The sequence below is a fragment of the Taudactylus pleione genome, unplaced genomic scaffold (genome assembly GCF_031769625.1).
Source record: "Taudactylus pleione unplaced genomic scaffold, aTauple2 ptg000986l, whole genome shotgun sequence".
NCBI lineage: Eukaryota > Metazoa > Chordata > Amphibia > Anura > Myobatrachidae > Taudactylus > Taudactylus pleione.
This window is the reverse complement of record NW_028285387.1, coordinates 680,797-697,438: the sequence shown is the minus strand read 5'-3', so window position 1 is coordinate 697,438 and position 16,642 is coordinate 680,797. Positions and strand designations below refer to the sequence as shown.

Below are 16,642 nucleotides of genomic sequence, written 5' to 3'. Positions count from 1 at the left end.
CCTCTATCGGTCGCCCGTCACAAAACCCAGAGATCCCCGAACAAACCAGGATGATGGAAACTCTGGAAGAGAATACAAAAATGAACACAGCAGACCAGTCCATTGCCGTAGCAAGGATCTGCAAATTTCTTTAGCTCAGATATCTCACTGCAACCTTTTAACCCTCGCGGAACAAGCTCATGATCGACAGGTCCACGTTATCTGCCTCATCTCCGCCTTGTTTCTCCACCAGTTGGTTGACCTTCTTACAGTGAGTGGAATGGACCAAGGTATCTCTCTCGGCCACCTTCAAAGATGTGGTACTCGTCAGCAACACCTGATACGGACCTTCCCAACGATCAAATAACCTGAACGCAAGAAATTTCTGATCATAACATATTCTCCAGGTTCAACATCATGACAGTTTGTTTCAGGCATATCATGGGACAACAATTTCAGTTTCTGATGTTGCTGTTTTAACTGTTTACTCATTGTTATAAGATACCTTACAGTTACCTCGTTGTTACCTTTCAAATCTTCCTGCAGACTTATAATCAAATGAGGTTGTCTACCAAACAGTGGGCCTGATTCAGACCCGGTTGCAAGCGCTGAGCGCTCGCAACCGGGTCGATGGTGGCCCACTGGACATGCACACAACGGAGCCGGCTCCGTCGTGCGCCTGCGCGAGACCCGGATAGCGACGGGCGCTCCGTCGCTCCGGGTCTCGCAACAAAGGGGGCGAGCTGTCGATGGTGAGTGACAGCTCGTCCCCTTTGGTAGGTGGGCCGAGGGCGTGGCCAGCCAAACGCAGGCGTTCCCATGAGAATGCCTATCGTTTGGGGGCGGCCCCACTGACATCACAAGTGATGTCAGTGGAGAGCTTCCGGCTCAATGTGAGCCAAAAGCTCTCTGGGGCTTGTGGCCACAAGACCCTACCACAAGGGTCTCGTCACAAGCCCGATGGTCGCGATGGTCTTGACCATCATCATGGCCGCTCGCAATAGTTGTGGGTGGTCACCCACAGCTATGCGAGCGGCCAGGAGGCCGCTCCAAAAAACAAATAGCCCGGCCCTGATTCAGAGCGAGCGTTCTGTCAGAGCGTCCGGCTCTGAATCAGGGCCAGTATTTCAAAATGGGACAGATTTAGAGGGGGTCTAGGTGTGGTCCTTATGCTATGTAGGACCAACGGTAATGCTTCTGGCCATCCTGGTCCAGTCTCTGCCATGATTTTACTTAATTTTTTTTGACAGTACCATTCATCCTTCCACCTTGGCACTGGCTTGCGGTCGGTAAGGGGTATGAAGTCGACTATTAATACCCATCATCTTACACATATTTTGGAAAACATCACCTGTGAAATGAGTACCCCTATCACTCTCGATAATTTTAGGGATACCGTATCTGCATACAAACTCCAGAACAATTTTCTTGGCAGTAAATACAGCAGTATTAGTGGCAGCTGGATATGCCTCAACCCAATTAGAAAACACATCAGTGCACACTAATACATACTTGAGATTCCTGCAGGGTGGTAATTGGATGAAATCAATTTGTATTACCTGGAAAGGTCCGTCAGTCGGAGGAATGTGGGATGGTTCGATAGGCATCGTTTCCCCAATGTTTTTCCTCAAGCAGGTCAGACAGGACATTGCTCTCTTTTCCACTTGCGAAGAAACACCCGGTGCACACCAGTATACTCTCACCAACTTGCACATACCTTGCTTTCCCAATGAGTCAGACCGTGCGCTGCCTCAGCCAGGCTTTGGTACTATGCCTTGGGAGCCACTGGCTTACCTTGTCCATCTCTACAGAGTCCAGAAGACTCTTGCCCACATCCCTTGGACCTCCAGACTGCCTTTTCCTGGGTAGACCACAAATTTTGCATCTCAATTACTTTCAGCATGTCAATTGTTTTAAAAGTCATCATTTGTTCAGTTGGTACATTCATTTTTAACCCTGCTGCCTATTTTGCAGCTTCATCTGCCCTGTTGTTGCCCAGTGACACCAGATCATCCTCACATGTATGGGCTTTACACTTAATTACCGCCACTGCCTTAGGCAATTGGATTGCTGTTAGTAGTCCTTTTATTTGTCTGGAATGTGCAATTGGTGTGCCAGCTGCTGTCATAAACTTTCTCAGACGTCATAGGGCGCTGAAATCGTGTACTACCCCGAAGGCGTACCTAGAGTCAGTGGAGATATTAGCAGATTTACCTTGCGCTAACTCACACGCTCTCTTTAGTGCCACTAGTTCCACCACTTGGGCCGAGTGTGGTGGGCCTAAAGGTTCGGCTTCTATAACGTCTTCGTCATTTACCACAGCATAACCTGTACATAACTCTCCAGTGTCAGTTTGTCTATGACAACTCCCATCCGTGTAAAATGTCACATCTACAGGTTTATCCTGTATGTCAGGTCTTGCAGTAAAGGTTTGATTCAGAAATTCCATACAATCATATGCATCAATATACCTGCCGAACTCACTTTTTGCCAGCTACTCACCTCTCTCCACCCTTTGTGCATCATGTTGCACATACAGTATGGTAAATACGTAGCTGGATTTAACGTACTGCACCTTTTGATGGTGATGTTTGCAGGTGCTATTAAGGCCAGTTCCCATTTTGTGAACCTAGCTGAGGAGACATGTTTGGTTTGGGCAGAGTTCAGCAAAGCAGATACAGCATGGGGAGTATAGACAATCATATCATGGCCTAGTACCACATCCTCACTCTTACTGACCAATAGAGCAGTTGCTGCTACACTTCTTAAACACGTTGGGAGTGATCTTGCCACAGTGTCCAATTGTGCACTGTAGTATGCTACGGGCCTACTTGCATCACCATGTTTTTGTGTGAGGACACCTGCTGCACAACCCTCAGCTTCTGTACAATACAAATCAAAAGGTTTTTCATAATCAGGTATTCCCAATGCAGGTACTCTTGTCAAACTATCCTTAAGATTAAGGAAAGCCTGCTCTGATTCCTCTGTGTGTATGACACGATCAGGCTTTGAGGAAGAGACTAAGGCCCTCATTCAGAGGCGGTCGCAAGAAGCGACCGCTCTCTCTGAATGATGGCGGCCGCTTCATTTTTGAAGTGCGGCCTCCTGGTCGTTAGTTAAGCTTTGGGTTACCACCCACAGCTTAACGACCGACCAGGTTGATGGTCGTGATGGCGAACACCATCGCGACCATCGGGGCTTGCGACGAGACCCTAAGGTTGAGTCTCGGCAACCGCAAGCCCCAGGGAGCTTCATGCTCTGATCGAGCAGGAAGCTCCCCACTGATATCACTGATGATGTCAGTGCGGCCGCCCACAAAACGGCAGGTGTTCCTTAAGGAACGCCTCCGTTTTTGAAACCACCCCCCCCGCCAGCCGCCCCTTTTGTAGAGAGCTCCGGAGCGAGAGAGTTTCTCTCTCGCTCTGGGGCTTGCGCATGCGCAGGGGTAACTATCGACCCGGTTGTGAGCACATCGGTGCTTGCGACCAGGTCTGAATGAGACCCTAAGTCCTGTAATGGCAAGGCCAAAATAGAAAAACCTCGGATCCACATTCTGCAGTATCCACACATTCCCAACCGACTCGATGTTGCCCCACAGCGCATGCGCACGATGGAGCCGACTCCATCGTGCGCATGCGCGAGACCCGACTAACGACGGGCGTTCCGTCGTTAGGGGTCTCGTAGCAGACGGGGCGAGCTGTCGATGTTGAGTGACAGCTCGCCCCGTTTGCTGGACGGGCCGGGGGCGTGCCCGGCCAAACGGAGGCGTTCCAGTCGGAACGCTTGCCGACCTTGTCTCAGCCAATTATCCGGCTTCGACACTACCCCTCTGTCACTGTAACCTAAAGCATGGTACACATCTAGCCCTCTGTCACTGTACCCTAAAGCAGGGTACACATCTACCCCTCTGTCACTGTAACCTAAAGCGCGGTACACATCTAGCCCTCTGTCACTGTAACCTAAAGCGCGGTACACATCTAGCCCTCTGTCACTGTAACCTAAAGCACGGTACACATCTACCCCTCTGTCACTATAACCAACAGCTCGGTCTATTGACAATACTAACAGAAATATTGTTGCTATACAGTATAAGGAACTTTTATTAACTCATTAGATACATTTATTGCATTTATTGTGTTTGTCCCTCATAGACTAATTTGAAACCTGTGACACTATTATTAAAAATACTAAATAAGTGCTAATTAAAGGATTATTCTATGGTTTGGGATTCTTAGCGCAATATTGTGCTTATTATCATAACCGATGCTTTGTGCGGTTGATAATACCTCCTTACTGCTCCAGGTGTGCATTCATACCTTTTGTTTCTCAGGTGCTTGGTTTACTTATCAGCCATTTGCATATTTTCTCAGCAACGTTGTGTACTGAATATCGGTCGCAACGGGATTTGCTCGCACCTCTAAAATCAGACTCCATATTTCCACTTCTCTTAAACCATCCCTTATTTTGGAGGTGAATTGTTGACAATCTTACCGTAGTCTAGGGAAGGCCATCGGGAAGGCGGCATCATAATTTTCCTCCATCGCTACATGCCTAGCGATGGCATGTTATTATTAATTGTTAACCATTTGATGGTATGTTAGTGCACGTACGCAATGGACAGATATAATATAGCCACGCACAAAAAATCTCTGTTACGGACACAGGGCCTGATTCTGAAATTTACGCTAATGCAATCGCATCGCAATTGCTAAAATATGGTAACGCCTTCCAGTTTACCAGAGCGTAAGAACGCCCACTGCTGCCTTCTCATGTACCCGCAACAACGTGCAACAGCCTAAACATTGGTAACATCGACGCACATCCAGCAGCCATCTTGCCCTTGCGGCAGGTCTGACCAGCCGCAAACACAGCGGCTCTCCTGACACGCTGAGAGCTCTCACGCTGCGAAGGAGATCACAATGGCGAATTTATGAACGCCTATGAAACGATGTTTAAGCGGACAGACACACCTACGTTTTTTCTAACCCCCCTCCCATTACCTCCCCCAAAACGCTGACTACCTGTCACTCACTTTGTGAGTGAGTCCTGTGTACAAGCATAATCGCAATACAACCGATGCCCGTGCGCAGGGCAGCATTCACGCATGCGCACTGGGAAACAATCGCTCGATTTGCAAAACTATCGGTATTAGGCCCGCGGAGTTTCTGCTTTGTGGTGTGCACAGCGGGACTGACGTCCGGCAAACATCAAAGAGCAACCAGAGGAAAGTAGTATGTGTGTGATGGTGGAAACCATCGCATTCCTGGAAATGATTGGTAATGTTATCCCCATCTGATCAGAAACATTGCAGACCCTCCAACAGGACCCCTTCCACCAGGTATAACATGGTCTGCTCCTGCTGCCTGGACTTCCCACTTCATGTATGATTGCATTAACCTGTGCTGAACTAATTAATTGATGAGAAGAGAGTTCTGACACAGATGACTGCAATTATAGTTGTGGAGCAGAGCATTGTGTACCTGGTGGAAGGGGTCATGTTGGAGGGTAGGGTACCTGGTGGAAGGGGTCATGTTGGAGGGTAGGGTACCTGGTCGGTGGAAGGGGTCATGTTGGAGGGTAAGGTACCTGGTCGGTGGAAGGGGTCATGTTGGAGGGTAGGGTACCTGGTCGGTGGAAGGGGTCATGTTGGAGGGTAGGGTACCTGGTCGGTGGAAGGGGTCATGTTGGAAGGTAGGGTACCTGGTCGGTGGAAGGGGTCATGTTGGAGGGTAGGGTACCTGGTCGGTGGAAGGGGTCATGTTGGAGGGTAGGGTACCTGGTCGGTGGAAGGGGACATGTTGGAGGGTAGGGTACCTGGTCGGTGGAAGGGGTCATGTTGGAGGGTAGGGTACCTGGTCGGTGGAAGAGGTCATGTTGGAGGGTATGACATTGATGGTTTGCAACTATCGCTATCTGATGGTCATTCTTGCACTAGTCATAAAATATGGGCTGAAGGCCTCCACAGTGAGATCATACTCTGATTGGCAATAACCTGGGAGAATTTAACTTGTGTTAAAAAACAAAGGCCCTCATTCAGAGCCGTACGCTCTGAGCAGAGCGCACGCTCTGAATGAGGGCCGGGCTCCATTTTCATGGAGCGTCCTCCTGGACGCTCGTATAGCTGTGGGTCACCACCCACAGGCTATACGAGCGTGCATTGTGATGGTCGCGATGGTCGAGACCATCGCGACCATCGAAACTGCGAGCCGGAGCCTGCGGTTGAGGTTTTCAACTGCAAGCTCCGGAGTGATTTTGGCTCTATCAGAGCCAAAATCACTCCCACTGACATCACTAGTGATGTCAGTGGGCTGGCTTCTGACGGGAGGCGTTCCCGTGGGAACGCCCCCGTCAGGGAGGCACGCCCACCAAAGGGGGCGTGCTGTCAATCAACATTGACAGCACGCCCCGTTTGATCGGACACAAGGAGCGAAGGACTTTCCTTCGCTCGTCGCGTCTGGCGCATGCGCACGACGGAGCTCCCTCCGTCGTGCGCATGCTCAGTCCATAACATCGACCCACTTGCGAGCGGACAGCCGCTCGCGAGTGGGTCTGAATCAGGCCCAAAATCCCTTTTACAGCAGCTAATCAATTTAGCCAGGTAGTTGAAATTCAGAGACCCGGTTGAGGTAGCAGTAGAGCAACAGCACGTGTGGATTGCAATGCAGCCTATTTTCCATCACTACATATCCTAAAAAGCTAAGAATTGGAGGCATGCCGCAGCGCTGAGTTCTGAGTTTAGAACCGGGTATGGGCAATTGCCAACAGTAATATGACGTTATGGGACTCAACACCATCATGGAGGCGAAGGAAAATGACGCAGCTATAACTGCCGGCTGTCTCTCTCTCCAGGAACCATGATGCCGACGTTTATGTGTTTGCATGAACGTAACGCTTGGTCTACGGGAAGATGGCCGCCGCTCTAGAATCACTCCCGGTATTAGAGACATTTTGTTATTATATATAAATAGTAATGGTTCCCCCCCTAGTGTAGCTTGTGTTATACATGCACTGGGTCTATGTACAGGCAGTGACCGTGGAAACCCAGGCGATGTCCGGCAGCCCAGTGATCCCCTGACTGTCTCCTACCTGTCAGGCAGATGCTGGGCCGGCTCCTCACACACTGCAGACACCTGTCCACCATGAAGCTGGAGACTCCGGAGTTCAAGGCGCTTTTCACTGAGGGCTTACAGACACTGGCAGGTGAGTGAGGGGCGTTATACCGGGGTACAGACACTGTCAGGTGAGTGAGGGGGTGTTATACCGGGGTACAGACACTGTCAGGTGAGTGAGGGGTGTTATACCAGGGTACAGACACTGTCAGGTGAGTGAGGGGTGGTTATACCGGGGTACAGACACTGACAGGTGAGTGAGGGGTGTTATACCGGGGTACAGACACTGGCAGGTGAGTGAGGGGTGTTATACCGGGGTACAGACACTGGCAGGTGAGTGGTGTTCTACTGGGGTACAGCTACTGGCAGGTGAGTGAGGGGTGTTATACCGGGGTACAGACACTGTCAGGTGAGTGAGGGGGTGTTATACCGGGGTACAGACACTGTCAGGTGAGTGAGGGGTGTTATACCGGGGTACAGACACTGTCAGGTGAGTGAGGGGTGTTATACCGGGGTACAGACACTGTCAGGTGAGTGAGGGGTGTTATACCGGGGTACAGACACTGTCAGGTGAGTGAGGGGTGTTATACCGGGGTACAGACACTGACAGGTGAGTGAGGGGTGTTATACCGGGGTACAGACACTGGCAGGTGAGTGAGGGGTGTTATACCGGGGTACAGACACTGGCAGGTGAGTGGTGTTCTACTGGGGTACAGCTACTGGCAGGTGAGTGAGGGGTGTTATACCGGGGTACAGACACTGTCAGGTGAGTGAGGGGGTGTTATACCGGGGTACAGACACTGTCAGGTGAGTGAGGGGTGTTATACCGGGGTACAGACACTGTCAGGTGAGTGAGGGGTGTTATACCGGGGTACAGACACTGTCAGGTGAGTGAGGGGCGGTATACCGGGGTACAGACACTGGCAGGTGAGTGAGGGGCGTTATACCGGGTTACAGACACTGGCAGGTGAGTGAGGGGCGTTATGCCGGGGTATAAACACTTGCAGGTGAGTGAGGGGCGTTATACCGGGTTACAGACACTGGCAGGTGAGTGAGGGGCGTTATGCCGGGGTATAAACACTTGCAGGTGAGTGAGGGGCGTTATACCGGGTTACAGACACTGGCAGGTGAGTGAGGGGTGTTATGCCGGGGTATAAACACTTGCAGGTGAGTGAGGGGCGTTATACAGACACTGGTAAGTCAGTGGTGTTATACTAGGGTACAGACACTGGAAAGTGAGTGGTTTTATACTATATAATTTGTGGACAGTTTCATCTTCCTGACAAAATGGAGATATTTCAAAATTATTTCTATCTTTCACCGTTGCCCGAAGAGAAATAATACAAAAGGGCTTATATATATATATATATATATATATATATATATATATATATATATATATATATACATACCTCCCACTGTGCTACTGTCTGCTGTTTCGCTGCAGGCCTGTTTGCCAAGGAAAAATATGAGTTGCGAATCGCCGGAGGAGCCGTGCGGGATCTGCTGGTCGGAATACAGCCTCATGACATAGATTTTGCCACTACCGCCACCCCTGAGGAAATGAAAGATCTGTTCCTCCGCGCAGGAATCCGGCTGATTAATAATAAGGGAGAGAAACATGGGACGGTAACTGCCAGGGTGAGACTCCGTACAACTTATTCTACGGATAAGGAGAAACGCTGACTGTGGGTAAAGACCAAATATCGGCTAAGCACAGCGGAGGTCATTTACGAAGCGCAGAATGAACAAGACGCAGAGTAAAATCAGCTTAGCTCCCCCCATACATATAGCTTTGTACCCATGGTAGGTGGTGAACTAGGAGAAGTTTGGTACAAGCTGACTTAGGGTGTCCCTTGCAAAGTACAGAGTTAGGTGGGGAGGGTGCATTTATAGGTAAAAGGACACCAGGGCAGTTCTCTAATTTTAATGGTGTGTGCCTGCATGTGTCACTAAGAGTCAGACGCCAGGGGGTATATTTACTTAAATGAGAGTTTTTAGAAGTGGAGATGTTGCCTATAGCAACCAATCAGATTACAGCTATTATCTACTAGGAGGTGCTAGTTACATGTTAAGTAGAATCTGGTTGCTATGGGCAACTTCTCCACTTCTAAAAACTCTCATTTAAGTAAATATACCCCCTCGACTCACTATGTCAACAGTGACCATGTAGTGCAATGTCTGTACCAGTATCCCGACACGGCTGGAATGTTACATAAAGCATTTTAACCATACGGACATTATAGCAGCATGTTAAAAGTTATAATGCCCGTGTGGTAAAAATGATTTGCTTAGTATTCCAGCCATGTCGGGATGCTGCCGCTGGCTGTCAATCTAGTCTCTGTTCACCTCGTACCTGCGGCAGATAAGCTAATATGTACAAGAGTTCCGCCTGTAGTAAAGACAGCCCAGATGTCCTCTCACTCGTGATTAATATATGCTGAGAGGCTAAAGAGCAGAGTTTTAGAAGAAAAACTGATGTTTACGTTAATAAAATAAATGGTTGTATAGAGATCGGATGTAGCGCAGCTCGCCCTTCTCGGGTGTATGGTTACCTCTGGTGCTGGTGGATATTTTGCAGAGGGGGTGGGGGGGGGGGTTGCAGAGTATCTATTTAGTAGGAACATGAAGTCACCAGCTGAAGAATGGTTCATCCCACACATTGGCTGCACCTTCTGTGTGTAGGCGACAGACGCCCTGACCTGGCCAGAATGAGGGAGAGCAGCTATGGATTCCGTGTATATGGAATGCCAGACCTCACACATTGCCATAGCTACACTGCAGTCCCAGGGGCAGGCACTGAGCTGGCTGCTTCTCACCGCAATAGCGCTCGAATTGCGTGCAGAGAAATAAAGGAACATGCTCGTATTCTCGCCCGCTCCATCTGACAACAGACACAACTCTACATTATCCTGCAATTCCTTCAGTGCTTTCCATAAAGTTCACCTACACCCTGCTACCCCCCAGTTATGCCCCTCCAGCTGCAAGTGTAGATGTGACTGCGTTGCATACAACTGGGCATCTCATGTAGGTGTGGGTACTCTGCTAAGGAGCGTGCGCAGTGTGAAATGTCGCAAGATCCGTAGAAAAACTTACTTGCGTTATACTCTGCATTAGTCCCTCCCCCTGTGTCTGCCGCGCTGCCCCAGTGGCTAATTCTCTAATTCTTCTTAATCGTTGCTGTAATTTCTTTTTCAGATTAACGATCAGAACTTTGAAATCACTACGCTGAGGGTGGACATGCAGACAGACGGCCGACACGCAGAGGTCGAATTCACAACCGACTGGGAGCAGGACGCAGAGAGGCGAGACCTCACCATTAACTCCATGTTTCTGGGTAACCGGGGCACAGATTCAGCATCGGAATAGGCTTCTCACAACTCCAAAGCAATCCATTTATATAACGGCGTTAGACGCCGCAGATTTAGGTGGCTCCGTGAGCTGCGTGCAGTGCGACCAGATGATTACCGGTCCTTTGTGGTATTCACCATCCATACTTATAGCCCTTCTCATGTTTTCCCAGGATTTGATGGGACACTGTACGATTATTTCAATGGTTACGGGGACTTGAAAAGCCGCTGTATTCGATTTGTGGGCGATCCAGCGAAACGCATCCAGGAGGATTATCTCCGAATTCTGCGATATCTCCGGTAAACTGCAGCCGATACTTGGAATATATTAGTCTCTAGTTGGCTTTTTTTTTAATGTTCTAGTTCACAGGTTCTCAAACTCGGTCCTCAGGACCCCAAACAGTGCATGTTTTCCAGGTCTCCTCACAGAAACACAAGTGAAATATTTAGCTCCACCTGTGGATCTTTAAAAATGTCAGTGAGTAAGGCAGGGGTTCCCAACCACGGTCCTCAAGGCACACTAACAGTCCAGGTTTTGGGGATAGCCATACTTGAACACAGGTGACTTAATTAGTACCTCAGTTATTTTGATTTATCCATGATTGAGCACAGATGGTTATCACTAAAACCAGGACTGCTAGTGTGCCTTGAGGACCGAGGTTGGGAATCACTGGAGTAATGAGTACACCTGTGCTCCTGCTGGGGTGACCTGGAAAAATGTGACCTGTGTGGGGTCCTAGTGTTCACTCTAGCTCCGGCGGCAGGCAGGGCGCCGGAGCTAGAGAGGGCAACCTTGTGCGCGTGCCGAAAAGGGAGCGTGGTCATGAAATGGGGGCGTGTCTATAAAACGCATCCCCTTTTCGTCATACTTGGGGGCGTGCCCCGCAACTTACGGACACGCCGGGAAGCCCCCAAGCACTGCAGAGAGGGAGAAGAGATGCCGGGTGCATGCTCCCGGCGTCTATTCTCCGGTGGTGACCGAGTCACCGCACTTTTCTCCACCCGCGGGACACTGCGTGCCGCGGGTGAAGACGGCACCCGCTGGCTGTGAGGGCAGGGTGCTTTTTTGCCCTCCAGAAGGAGGGCAGGGCGCCGTGCCCCACTAAAACAGCCTAGCGGGAACGCTAGGGTCCTGAGGACCGAGTTTGAGAACCACTGTTCTAGTTAAATTACACCCACCTTCCAAAATAAAAATGATATCTCTTTAATGCATTTATTTACATCGAATATCTCCTCTTGGGAGAGGCAGGTGGAGATTGTTAAAACTGTCCTTAATTTTACACCATGAAATGTCTCCAAGACTATATAATAAACTGTATTTGGAATGTTGGAGAGACCTTGTCTAGACTTTTGGTTTATGAAGTCACTGGGGAGGAATCTGATAAAGGCTGGAGGTTGTACATGATCACAGAAAACAGACAGGCAAGATGGCAATAAATAGAATATCATTGAACGTTGAATGCCCTGGAATTATCTGGAAATAGGATGCTCCTGTGATTATTAATGTTAGAGTACAGTGAGAGACTGAGACAGAAGGCTGACACTCTAATCTATTTTAGCTCTTACACTAAATCAATTGTTACCTTAATTCTTCATTTTACCAACTTGTGGGATGTTATGTAACCTTTAGCCTAAAATCTAGATCTATGAACTGTACAATTTTGTTTGAGATTTAGCAGCTCCATGATTCTATAGATAATCCCATTCGGTCATCCTTGCTCCAATGAACGTCGGTCTCTGGGCCTGATTCAGAGCTGGACGCTCTGACCAGAGTGCTCGCTCTGAATCAGGGCCGTCCTACCTGTTCTTGGAGCGGCCTCTTGGCCGCTCGCATAGCTGTGGGTTACCACCCACAGCTATAGCGAGCGTCCATGATGATGGTCGCGATGGTCAAGACCATCGCGACCATCGGGCTTGCGACGAGACCCCGCGGTAGGGTCTCGCTGCCGCAAGCCCTGGAGTGATTTTGGCTCTATCAGAGCCAAAATCACTCCCACTGACATCACTAGTGATGTCAGTGGGGCCGGACTCAGACGGTAGGCGTTCCCATGGGAACGCCTCCGTCTGGCAGCCACGCCTCCGGTACGCCCACCAAAGGGGGCGTGCTGTCACTCACCATCGACAGCACTCCCCCTTTGGTGCGCGACCCCGACCACTTTGGCGCCATCGACCCGCTTGCGAGAGGGTCAGAATCAGGCCCTCTGTTATGGTAGAAGTAGCCAGCAAGGACGTCCGATGCCTCCCATGCTGTCTGCTTGAAACAGATCGTTTCCTAGTCTGGAAGGATGGTTAAATTTATTGGGATGCGGTCAACACAGTTGACGGCTAACGTGCATAATGTCGATATGCTCACAATGCCGACATTAGGGTTAGTGATTTCCCGCCACAACCTGTGACTAAAGCCGCAACCATAAGAATGTTGGTTGCGGCTACCATGATAGGGTACTTACTGCCGGAGTAGCCGCACGGTCAATTGTCGACATTCTTAGCATGTCGATATCCTCAGTTGAAATTATGCATGTCTATTATACTAAAGCTCGGCAGGCATTAGAATTATGGATGATATGAACAATGTGCGGAATCTGCCAAATCGCTGAAGATATTGTCTACTTTAGTGTGTAGGGGCCTTAACCATCAGAACATACCGAACCCTGTATTAATAATTGTACTGCATGTGCATGAAACACGTATGGCTGTATTATAATGTTACTGCTGGCAGTTACGCGTGGTGACAACGCTGCACAGAAACAAGTTACTTATCCCGGGTTCCTCTTATAGTAAGGGTTGAGATATTGGACCCTGGTGCAGATTGTGATCATCGTCTTCCCCCTCCGTGTGTTCATCGCAGGTTTTATGGAAAGGTTGCCGAGAAGCCCGGGGATCACAGTTCTTCCACACTGGATGCAATACGAGAAAATGCGTCTGGACTGAGCGGGATCTCGGGGGAAAGAATCTGGGTGGAGCTTAAGAAGATATTGGAGGGAAACCATGTCAATCATCTTATCCAACTCATGTACGAGCTGGGAGTCTCTCCTCACACGGGTGGGTGCTCGTTTTTCATCTTCGTTACTGAACCAATAGTAAAACACTGACAGGCTGATGCCCGCTATGTGATCACTTCTCACTTTACTCTGGCACCCACAAACCAGCGCTAGCCGGGAGCAGCAAGCGGACATTCAGCTGTGTTCTGCAAGGATCTCATGACTTATTGCCCTGCATTAGACCCTTACTGAGAATGCCCCATGTCCCGCAATGCCAAACTGGTCCTCATAGACCCCTGACGGTTCCAAGACAACTGTTAGGGGTCCTTGAGGACCGATTTGGCCACCCCTGGCTTACAGCATGTGTTGGGTTTGCTGTTCACACCCCTGCATGGCACTTGCTGGCCGGCACCATCATTATAAATGTGTGTGTAGATATATATGTATGTATGGCACCAGCCTACGGGTGACAATTATCATTTTAAATCTTCATTCCTGGGTCTGCTGGTAGCAGTAATCCAGATCCCCAAATTTTACATAATTTACCAAACATGGAGCCACCACCTGTGCGACTACTTCACACCCCTCTGATATGCAAAATTCTCTCCATTGGGGTGTGTTTGGGTTTCGCCCTCTGTGGGAGGAAAGAAACCCAAACAGAAGGAATTAATCCCTTTAAATAAATCGCACTGGCTGTAGTGCTCATGTAAGCCATAAGTGTTCTGTCAGTCCAATCATTTTCTCTGTTACATGATGCCATGTTATTACATGAGATTGGTTGATATTGATCTGTCCCATTGGCTCATCAGGATTACCAGTGGATGGAGACCTAAAGGAGTTTGCCCGTGTTTGCTCTCATGCTGAGCACCTGTCTCCTAAACCGATGACCCTCCTGGCCGCACTATTCTCACACCCGGACGCCATTCACAAACTGGACTTAAAGTTGAAGATCTCTAGAGAAGAGAAGGGCCTGGCCTTATTTCTGCTGAAAGAACGGAAGGAGCTGACTGTGGACCACGCGGACAGGACGCCTCTGAAGCCATACCACAATTACGTGAGCGATGTGAGTATCACGGGCCGTCCAGCTCTATGTTCTTACAGGGGATTCCGCCTCTAGGTGACCAATCTAATGGCTTCTATACTCCATGATACAACCTATGCTAAACACATCGATTTATGTTTCTAGCATACCTCTGTGCCTTTCAGCCAGGTCTTCAGACAGTTACTTATTGTTTCTGTCCTGCGATCAGACCGCTCTGCTGTGTTGTCTGTGTGTGATACAACAGGAAGCTGATCTGATACAGTCGTATCTCAGCACAGCCAACTCCGGCTGATTTAGATGGATACAGGGAGAGAGCAGGAACTATATAAATGTATGTTTGGTAGTAATCTGCCAATAAATGATATAGAGGTGAACACAGTAACACAAAGCGGAAAATGTGTGCATGGTAAGCAGGAGAGATGTAATACAAAGTGACCAGGCGTATAATCTCACTGTGAGCTGCCATGACGGATGTTCTTAAAGTGGGCGCTACTATTGCAGTCTTTGGTTGCTATGGGAGATAATCTCTTACAGCACAGGTTCTCCAACTCGGTCCTCAGGACCCCAAACAGTGCATGTTTTGCTCACATAATTACTAGTGAAACAGTTAGCTGCACCTGTGGATCTTTTAAAAGGTGTCAGTGACTAATGAATACACCTGTGCACCTGCTGGGTGACCTGCAGAAAGTGAACTGTGTGGGGTCCTGAGGACCGAGTTTGAGAACCACTGCCTTACAGGTTGTTGTGCAGTCTCTTCTCACAGGTAAAGTGCATGGAGCTGTTGTATTAGAGTAGACCAGTTGTCCTCAGGACCCCACACAGTTCACGTTTTCCAGGTCACCCAGCAGGTGCACAGGTGTGGTCATTACTCACTGACACATTTTAAAAGATCCACAGGTGGAGCTAATTATTTCCCTTGCGATTCTGTGAGGAGACCTGGAAAACATGCACTGTTCGGGGTCCTGAGGACCGAGTTTGAGAACCTGTGGAGTAGGCCCATCTTAATGCCATGGTACGCACTTTGATTTAATGCTCCACCCATTGCCGCTGATTTTTCAAATCGATTACCTGATTGCGGTGGTTGCTATCACTAGCTCCCGTTCCAAAGGGTTTCCCCCCCACCCCATTGTTATTGGAACACTAGCTCTATTACCTGCGCATGTGACCACTGAATCGTCTATACCAGTGTTGGCTAACCTTGACACTCCAGCTGTTATGGAACTACATAACCCACCATGCACTGCTACAGTTTTGCTATTAGGGCATGCTAAAACTGTGGCAGGGCAAGCTGGGATATATAGTTCCACAACAGCTGGAGTGTCAAGGTTCGCCAACACTGGTCTATACCATGATTGTTTGGTACCATCATTTGCAGTGAAACAATGGCGGTAAGCATTCCACTATTTGGTGCCATCCCTAGTTTACAGACCCACGAGCAGCTCTGAGGCAGCAGGTAACAGAGACTTCTGCTTGAACCTCACGAGCAGAAATGAGCAGTCACTGCTGTCTCGTGGCTGCTTGCAGGTCTCTCTACCTGAACAGCTCCGGGCACTTTACCAGGGAGAAAAGGCTAGGGGGACACAACCAACGGATAATTGAACCTGCCCCTAAAGAGTCAACGACCGCTGCCAACTTTTGTGGTATTTAATAAAGGGACCTTGTAAACCACTTTGTATTCTAACATAAACCTGTATTTTTACGGTTGGCTAATAATTTCTACTCCCCTTTATGTCTCCACAATTCCTTTAAGCCAGTCCCGGGAGCCAGACGCCCACAGAAAGGTATGCGAACTGCTAAAGTACCAGGGGGAAGAGAGACTCCTGAGAGAGATGGAAAGCTGGACCCTGCCACGTTTCCCAGTCAGCGGGCATGACCTGAGGCGTATGGGCATCTGCTCGGGCAAGGAGATCGGGAGAGTCCTTCAGGAGCTCCGGGATCGCTGGAAGGAAAGCGGATACAAGGCTGACAAAGAGGAACTTCTGAACAGTGTACAGGGGAAAGATTCCTAAATGTAGAGAGACACTGATTCCAAGCTGGTTACTTATGAGGCTCCACCAAAATGGCAGCAGAGCAGAGACCACCCCCAGAGAGCAGATGTGATGGTAGACTCCAACCCATTCATACTTCTGTACCTCCTGTTCCGCCAAGTAAAGTTATTTTTTTACGTTACATGACCTCCTT

General features: G+C 49.2%; 1 protein-coding gene across 2 annotated transcripts; it reads left to right on the top strand.

The window, feature by feature from the left end:
* Window positions 1–6,974: 6,974 nt before the first annotated feature.
* On the top strand, window positions 6,975–16,630 carry TRNT1 (tRNA nucleotidyl transferase 1). Of its 2 annotated transcripts, none has more exons than XM_088460815.1 (7): window positions 6,975–7,179; window positions 8,536–8,729; window positions 10,287–10,425; window positions 10,612–10,738; window positions 13,287–13,480; window positions 14,229–14,482; window positions 16,216–16,630. In XM_088460815.1, the coding sequence occupies exons 1-7, from the start codon at window positions 7,077–7,079 to the stop codon at window positions 16,468–16,470; spliced, it is 1,266 nt and encodes a 421-aa protein (XP_088316941.1). In that variant the 5' UTR covers window positions 6,975–7,076; the 3' UTR covers window positions 16,471–16,630. The 2 variants fall into 2 exon arrangements, with proteins under 2 accessions (XP_088316941.1, XP_088316942.1); XM_088460816.1 differs by having other exon boundaries at window positions 16,212–16,416.
* The last annotated feature ends 12 nt before the right edge of the window (window positions 16,631–16,642 follow it).